General features: G+C 43.4%; 1 protein-coding gene and 1 non-coding gene across 4 annotated transcripts in view; both read left to right on the forward strand.

Moving 5' to 3' along the window:
- The window catches only part of ca5a (carbonic anhydrase Va), a 17467-nt gene extending 13562 nt beyond the window's left edge, over window positions 1-3905 (forward strand). For 2 of the 3 annotated variants that reach the window (XM_076106607.1, XM_076106609.1), the window contains exon 7: window positions 375-3905. In XM_076106607.1, coding sequence (XP_075962722.1) covers window positions 375-536 — 162 coding nt within the window. In that variant the 3' untranslated portion in view covers window positions 537-3905. The remainder of the gene's footprint in view (window positions 1-374) is intronic. The other variant, XM_076106608.1, reaches the window with a different exon arrangement.
- An 830-nt stretch (window positions 3906-4735) lies between these two features.
- trnag-ccc (transfer RNA glycine (anticodon CCC)) lies at window positions 4736-4806 on the forward strand. The gene has a single exon. It is a non-coding gene; the product is annotated as a tRNA-Gly (tRNA).
- Window positions 4807-9207: the final 4401 nt, after the last annotated feature.

The following is a 9207-nucleotide window of genomic DNA, read 5'->3' on the forward strand; positions in this document are numbered from 1 at the left end:
TCAATAAGAAAACAAGTCTATTTATACTGCAGAGTGGAGGAGTACAAGCAGAACCAGCCGTAGTGAGATGTTGGATGAAGAGCTTCTTTTACCTGTCGTGCGGTGTGATGGAAAACACAACACGCAGTCTAAATAAGGCGGTGCTTTTACTGTGAAGAATTTGTAGGAAATAAACCTCACCCACCGTGAAACAACGGCTCCTTTGAGTCCCAGCCATGGATCAGCCCTCTACTCATAAAGTCCTACATTAGTGTAACTCAGAGTATTAAGCAAGTCAGCCTGTGTCGGCCCTTTTTTTTTTTTTTTTTTTTTTTTCTTTTGACCGTCTCTTGTGCCCCCCCCCCCCCCCCCCCCCCCTTTTTTTTTTTTTTTAGCTGGCGGTCTTCCGGAGCCTCCTCTTCACCTCTGCCGAGGAGGACGTACAGAAGAGCATGGTGAACAACTTCCGCGTGCAGCAGTCGCCCTGCGGCCGCACCGTCCGCTCCTCCTTCACTCCTTTCCTGCAGGAGGCTGCAGGCGACAAGCACTCCCACTGACGCCGCTGGACCCGGTACTCACAGGGACCAGAACTACTTTTCACTCTGTGAGCAACTGTCCACACTCCATCTTTTATTTTTAACTCCGTCACTACAAAAGGTTTCTCGTCTCATTTGAAGCAGAAAACATATTTTTAAGTATGACAAAGTTTCCTCAGAGGATCTTCAGTTCTACTTATTGCTGTTTTTCTTTCAAGGAGTGAACAGAATCTATTTATTTTTTATTACAAACCTGTTTTACATGGAGGGTGTAGGGATACTTTGTTTTTTTTTACGATTTTGGTTTTGAGTGCCGCAGACCAATAACTAATAAGGGATGGCTGCTGTGGGGGGGGGGATATGTGGTTTTACTAACTTTGATAACAGGAATTGTGTTTATTATACGTTACATGTTACTGTCCGTGGGGTTTGTAGCTGCAGCTCAGTCTGGAGAACGGCTGAGGCCAGAACTCAACAGCACTGTGTGCTGGCCACAGCCGGTACTACAGCAGAGTCTGCTCGTGATGTTTCTGACTATACAAGGAGGCTGCAGCTAGTTTACAGCAGAAAGCCCAGGTGATTTTAACAGACTACACAATGCATAATATATTGAATATCATCAAGGGCTTTAAAAATTATAATAATAATATATGGTGGGTTGTTGGGTTTTATCATTCATTTTGTCATCTATACATTAACAAGATGATTAGAATGTATGTTTTTTTTTTTTTTTTTTTATCTGTTACAAAGAGATTATAGGATACATGCGACATCCCTCTACCGAGCCTTGGGCCTTCTACTCAGAACTAATACTCTCAAACATGCCAGCTTACAGTAGCACACACATGCATTTTAAGAACATTCTGATTGGAAGTAGCGTTTTTTTTTTTTTTTTTACCACAGTGCCTTAAATATCCTCTGTGTCGCTCCAACTCAGACATGCGAGGTGAGTCTCCGCCGCGCGGTTCAGCGCGCAAAGTGGTCTCGGCGGAATCGGTCAAGTCTGTGATGCGGCAGAGCTTCCACAACACACCGGTGTGCTTCGGCCATGATGAGTTCAGGGACACGGTGGGGGAATTAGGTAAACCGACTAGACTTTCAGCTCAACTGATTGAATCAAATCTTTATCTGGAGGGAACCCGTCCGTCTGGTTCTGTTAGCTTCCTGTTGATCAAAGTAACGTGATGAGATAAATCCAATATGAGAAAGAGTTGCAAATACTGTAACGTAGAGTATCTGAACTAGTCCAAACTGCTTTTATGTGTTTTAAATTTGAATGTCAAGGATACTTCAATGAATAGCTGTGGTAGGGCTGGATTGACTGGTTGACCAGAGTTGGACCAACTGACCACAGCAGCCTCGTGTATCACCTCGCCTGTTAGCCGAAGTCTAAAAATATCTTTATAGTTTCTTTCACTGTCTGCAACTGTTAAGTGCAATCTCTGGTTCAGGATGTCTTCCATCTGTCTTTCTGAGAAACAATGCAGCGTGTTCCTGGGGTTTTCCTTCCATATCCTAAGTCACATTGTCATCTTATGAATGATTTTAGTAATGCTAAACGACTTTGTACGACTCTCAAAGAAATGAAGAAGCACAGCAACAGAAGTACTTGTTCTCTTGTGAAGTTGTTTCCCAGTTTTATAGCCGTAATCTCTGCTGTCTAAAAATCTTCTCCAGCATTTATTGTTATCCCAGACTTGCCTGAGATAAGGGCTTATGGGAAACGGTGTTCGTTAAAGGCCACTATAAACCAGAGATATTACAAACAACTAACATGAATACTGTCCCGTACTCTAGATAAAGGCTCTGTGCCGAGGCTGGATTGAAGGTATTTGCATAGTAACGAGTGTCCGTGGGAAGTTCCTCTTTCCCTGTGGCTCTATTTGCGCGACACTTGATGTAACTTATCCAGAGCGACAGAATCTCTACCCTAAAGTCAACCAAACACACCTTTGTGTGTCTTTTTTTTTCTTCTTTTTTTTTCTTCCCACTTAATCCAATGTCGCTACAAGATCAAGAGCGAGATGACGCAACCTTGCATCGTGTAAAGAAGTCTGCCATCTATGGCTCTGTCAGCCCGACGACTCTCCCCATGCAGCGCTATTAGAAAAGAGAAGAAGAGGTTTGATGAACGAGACAGGGAGAGGGATGAAGAGGAATGCTAGTTCTGATTTGGAAACAGCACGTGAAAAGATATGTTCAGTTTCTCAGACATGCTTTAGGACGGGGGAACTATAATTGCACTAAAAAGCCACGTGAATCTGGCTTCTTCTCAGTTTATCTACACGTGAACGCACAGTTTGGGTTGAGAGCTGCCGTCTATATAATCCCCCCCGAGGAACAATGCAACTGGCCCAAACTGGCCCTCCACCGCTATAGAAATAGCAGTTGCTCCTTTCCTGCATGGATGCTCGCATCAGGCATACACACTCAGCAGGAAGGCCCCCCCCCACACACACACACACACACACACTGAATAGACTCAATTGGATATGCGTCGAAAAGATTAGCGATGCGCTCCGAGTGATGTTACGTCGTCGCGAAAGGCTGCAGATTCGCCAGATAGACGCCGAAGGAGTGGACTTGGTGTGGAAGTGTGATGCCACTTCTGTTGCCTTTTTTGTTCTGTTCTGATGCAATACATAATCTATGTTCAATGTATTTTTTACTAACAATGGAGACAAGGGACCCGGCACTGCCTTCATCTTGTTCAGCTGTATTTGTATTGAAGTATTTGAAATGTGCACCATGATCTTCATGTGCCTTCATGTAAATGCCCTTTTAAGAAAGAAAAAAAAAAAGAACAACTTCTAATGCAATGTATATCATAATATTCCAGTAAAATATGTTCAATCTGTAGAAACATGTTTGTCTGCGTGGCCTTTTCTGTCAAGCTGGAAAAAAACATCAGGAGTCAGTTGGACATGATCATAGATGGTTCAGAATAAGTTTTTTTTTACGTCTTCAGGAGTTCAACATTTTTACATCCTCTCCTGACTTATATCACGTCTGCCTCTCTAAACATACAGGTATTACAGAATGCTGTCATCTTGCCGTTATACTCGTAGTGCAGCTTTCCTTGCCTTCTGCAGCTCCGTGTGATGTTTTAGCAGGTGTATGCTGTGCACTGTATGCATTGCATATTTTAACTGTTTGTTTGTATAGTGAGCAGCCCACATTCCTGCCCTGCAGGGCTTCACTGGGGGCCCCTTCTCCCCTCCCAGCATGCTTTGCTCCACCTGGATGGCTCTTTTACAGGCCCCCGTCCAGCTGAGCAACCAGGATGTGTTTTGCTCCAAGAGACCCCTGGGGGGGTGGGGTCATGATATAGATAGAAAGTGATATATTAATAGATGATATTTAACAATAAAGTAACGAGTGATGTCAAAAGCGTGTATATCTGTGCCTCTTTTTCTTGTCGTCCCTATGACAGGAGCAGAAATATAAAGTGGTGACTGCTTTGCAATGATGCATTTTAGTTGTCATGACATCTGTGTAAACTTATAACAAAACCTGACATGCTGGAAAATACCAAGCTAAAGTCTGAGGCCTTCGAAGGTGCTGCTGTTTCTCAGGAATGTATACATCCCTGTTGTTCCCCTCCCGCAGGCTCACCTGACCCGACTCATCTCTGAGCATGAACCAGGCTGAGAAAGAGTTGAAAAAATAATAAAATGTCGACCTCTGTCTCTGTCTCCACCCCCACCCTAACCCCAGCGATACCTTTGAAGACCCTGACTCTGAAAGGGGATGTCTGGTGGCCCCCGCCCAGACTCCTGGGGTCCTGAGGGTGTGTTGTTTACACTCTTTTATACACTGTTAACACGGCCTGGGGGGGGGGGGGGGTTTGATCTCCACCTGATACACCAAAGAGACGACGGTTGAAGCCTCTGTGTGTTTGTGTGTTTGTTGTGCTTGGCTTGTCGGAGTCTACAGGGACTCACCAGTCAGTCTCTACTGGGCTTCCCTTTATTGTATGAATGGACAGACTGACTGGAGTCTCCCAAAGCTTTGAACTGGACAATGTGTGCGACTCTGAGCATGCATGTGCCGCGGAATGACATGTGGCTAACGCTTACACATACAGTGTAGCTTTAATATTTTCTAAAATGTTACTTGAATGGTTTTTATATGATAATGGTGCCATAGTAGAATGGTTTTTATATGATAATGGTGCCATAGTAGAATGGTTTTTATATGATAATGGTGCCATAGTATCTGCGCCGCTGGTGTAGTGGTATCATGCAAGATTCCCATTCTTGCGACCCGGGTTCGATTCCCGGGCGGCGCACGCTTTTGGGCGGCCGTTGCTCTGCAAATGTTCGATCCTTGGCTACTATGTGTCTTGTGCCGAAGTGTCCCTGAGCAAGACACTGAACCCCTAACTCCATCCCAACTACTTCTCAGCAGCCCATTGCTCCCGAAATACAGGTTAAATGCAGAGGATACATTTCATATATAATCTACAAAATATATAATGATTACAATAAAGTTCACATTTTTTTAAGTTTAACTATTTGCTATGTAAAGATCTAGTCACTTGAGCAGAAAATGTTGTGTTGTGTTTGTTAGTGCTTTGTATTCTTTAGCAGGGCCGGCCTCGCTATCCTTTAAGTCAATGTGAGCGCCGCCCCGCTAGCTAGCTAACGACCGCGCTTGCACCGCTCTAATATGGCGGTTACATCCAGACCGTCTGCGTTGTTCCATTAGCATAGTGCCCACCCAACGGTTCCCCCTCAGGTAAACACCTTTAGCTCTTTTGCTGTTGTTTGCACTGTTAGCGCTGTTAGCACCCACAGCCGTCGCCATGCTGAGAGCCGCGTGAAGGCACAAGATAAGCTCTGAATTTCGGATGTAAACGTGTGAATTGTGTATTTGTTGGGGACTATCTCCTTTGGCGCTCTAGTGGTCAGTTACAGCAGCAGGTCGGTGCATGTGTGATGGAGACAACATAAACTTCAGTGTGTGTGTTCATTGTAATGAATGCACTTGTCACCCAGTGCAACGGTGTGACTCATTGATGTATCTTTTAATGTTTTAGCCACTTCTTTGGTCAAGACTGATATACCATAACTCAACAACTATTGGTCGGGTTGCCATGAAATCTTAAACGTTGACATTGATGGTCCAAAGACGATGAAACCTGCTAACATGCTCTCATGCTTATCTAAGAGCATGGACTAAGATGGTTCCTTAGCTGACTATCAAAACAGTTAACAGGCCTTATAGTATTTCACATGTATGTGAAATCTCTTGTGACCTGGTCCAGCGGACATCAGTGAAGCAGAGAGGCCGATTCTAATTAGAGAACTCGTCTTCCTGCTGTCCATCTGTTCTCTGTTTCAGGGAACTCGTTTTTGATCAACAATCCCAAGAACACCTCGTGTTCTGCATACAAGCCGAGCTATAAACAGGAACATAACAACGAGAGGCCCTTTTGCCTCTGAACTCCAAGCCAGCTGCTCTTCCTCTTGTTTCCCTCATCCCCGCGCTCCTCAGCCTCTCTGATCTGATGTGTTTGTTTGGTGCTTCGGATATTTCAGACAAAGGACTTCCATCCTACGTGATCCATGTTTTGACTTTAATGCCGCATCTGAACTGGTTTGCTCGAATGCATTTGGGAGTGGACCTCATTTCACAATATCACATCCAAACTGGCTGCAATGTTTCACAGCACTAGAGTCATACAGGCTGCATGGTTATCAGTAACTCCTGCGTCCTGTGTTTGTGTATTTGATGGTTTCAGTGGTCAGCCTACCTACAGATTCCATGGGAGAGAAGCTGGAAACAGTGGATGTTACTACAGCTGCCTGACCTCTCCCACACCCACATCACAGAGTCGATGCTTTGTTTACGGACCTTTTCCTATCGGTACAGGGTTCCCATATCAGCAACACTACGCTCTTGTCATGGTCGGGTTACGAGAAAATGGGCCCCTAGGCACAGACATGTAAAAGCTCCTTCACTTTTCCTACATAGGAGCAAGACACAGAAACTTTATAGGTGTTTAGCTACTTTTTGTTGTTGTTTTGTGTCTCTTTGTAGTCGTTACGTATCTCTTTGTGGTTGTGTGTCTCTTTATGGTCATTTTGCATCTTTGTAGTTGTTTCGTGACTCTTTGTGATTGTGTTGTGTATCTTTGTTGTCATCTTGTATCTCTTTGTTATTTTGAGTCACTTTGTAGGTGCATTGGGCTTCTAGTTATTTTGTGTCTCATTGTAGTCATCTTGGGACTTTTTGTTGTGGGCTTTTTGAGTCTCTTTGTGGTTATTTTGAGTCTGTGTTTTTTTGTGGCCTTATTTATAGACGTGATCACTTTCTGAGCTTTTCACACGTGTAGATAGGAGTAAAAAAATCAGCAGATAAAACAAACACTAAAGCTTGAAGAAGAAACACCCATCAACAACATGTGTGTTAAATATTTGTAACAAAGTTACACTCACTATAGTGGCATGTATTGCAGCATGTGTAGTAGCACCATGGCCACCAATCATAAGCAGCATAGTCTCAGCTGGTTTAGTAGCAATACCAAATATTACAGTAATTTCACAATGATGTTTGCACACACAGAGCCTTTGTATGCACATGCTTGCACACATAAATGTGTGAATACACTGATATGTAAATATCCCATCATAAATTCATTGCTGTTTTGGTCTTTAATGGGATTTGTTGACAATAAAATATAGAACACCAACAGCCTTATCCTTTATGATGAACTGCTTCTTGGGATGCAAACTATTTTTTATGATTCAGTCATTCTGAATGAAATTGTGCATTATTCCAACTGATCTTTTCCAATGTTGAAAAAGATGGAGACAGCAACAAATTGATTCATGCTCCACAGACTGGAGTCAAAATCAAACCTGGACTTTGACCCATGCAATTTAGCTAATTGGTGTGTATAAACTGGTCTGCAGTAGGTGCCATGAACATCAAAGTTTTTTAAAAAGCGTTTTGTTAGCTTCATATCAAATTAGAAAAGTGCACTCAGTGTTAGCGGTTAGCCAGACACACCGTCCAAAGCAATAAAGGTGAGCCGGCACAGCAGTGTGTGTGTGTACTGGTAGTTAATTTAGCTGTTAGCGGTTAGCCAAACACACCACCACAACAATAAGAGTCAGGTGGTACAGCAGTGTGTGTACTGGTATATAATTTAGCTGTTAGTAGTTAGCCAAACACACCACCACAACAATAAGAGTCAGGTGGTACAGCAGTGTGTGTACTGGTAGTTAATTTAGTTGGAGATGCACTCAGCTGTGTGATCACTAGTGGCCCCTGTCAGTTAGGGCCAGTTCAAGAGTAGTGTGTGACAAGTCAGCAGGCAGTCAATGGCAGTATAAAACAGGCAATAAAAGCTATTTTTAGAAAGCGTAAGTCACCGCAACCATGAGAGGTCCTTGAGTGCGCAACCATAACTATCCACCCAAAATATTATGCAGTTTGCAGCAGCAGAATGAGAGATAAGCCGTGGACAGACAGAAGTCAGCCTCCCACAGTGGCCCAAAAAAAAGCTCCTTAATTTATTCCCATGTCTCTCGGGGGCCTATGGGGTCTGTTGTACAGGTTTACAAAGACAGACAGACACAGTTAGATGAGCCAGGGACGACAGACATGGATTAAGGCACATTTGTGTGTCTTGATCTGTGGCTCGACCTGAGATGAAGGTCCTGCATTCTTCAGGCTTTGCGTAGACGGAGAGAGGCAATATCAGGAAGGATGGTCCTTCAGGCTGCATTCGACCAATAAATGTTGACCTTATCCACCTCGTCTCAACAAAGGAAATAGTCTGTCTGTGGCTCTTGTCAGTGGATGTGTTTGTATGTATCAGAAGTATTAAGAACATTATGTGTTTGTCTCTAGGGGGGCTTTCCACTTTGAGACTATTCGTGTTCATATATAGATGCTTATGCGTTATGCATTATGCTTTTTATCTCTGTCTCCCCGTGATATGAGACAGGGAGGCTACAACAGGACTTCCAGTTTTAACATTTTGGCTCATGGAGTTTGATGTTTTAGTGTGTGTGTGTGTGTGTGTGTTGGTGAGCTTGTGGGCCTGGCACAGAGGTGGTTTGAGAGTCAACTGTCTGGTGTCTGTCGTCCCTTTAAACTCATCCAGGACACTGATTTGCAACACCGCCACATCTCAAAATTTGTACTCCAGTACGAAAGGCGAGGCCACACTCCAACCACACACTGAAAACCTCGCCCTATAATCTGCCACTCCTCTCTAATTCTCTAATCAAAAAATGCTTTTGGTTAAGCAGCCTTTACCAGCATTGTTGGGTGGCTGGATGTGGCCAGAGTCACAGTTAAACTTAACTGCTTGTCTATCTTGTTCCTTAAATCAGCCCTTCTTTACCGAACATGATCACAAGCTCTGTTGCCTATAGAATTAAAACCCTGAAGTGCAGTTTTTTAACAGAAAGTCTATCCTGACATCCACTGTAAAAATCCAAAGTTAATCGCTGACAGACTAAATCTTGGAATGAGTATTATATGAAGATACATTTTAGGTGTGACGAAAGAGAAGAAATTACAGAGAAACGTGCAAATCAATATGTTCAAGAATGAAAGCGTAGTTTCTTCTCTTACTGCATGTTTCTATTGTTTTCCAATATTTGCAGAATCTCTGGATTTAGGGGGGGAACTTGCCTTTAAACGATGGAGCTTTTGTCCTGTATATATTGTT

Source organism: Anarhichas minor, unplaced genomic scaffold (assembly GCF_050575085.1).
Source record: "Anarhichas minor isolate MPS153535 unplaced genomic scaffold, ASM5057508v1 ptg000034l, whole genome shotgun sequence".
In the NCBI taxonomy this organism is placed as follows: domain Eukaryota; kingdom Metazoa; phylum Chordata; class Actinopteri; order Perciformes; family Anarhichadidae; genus Anarhichas; species Anarhichas minor.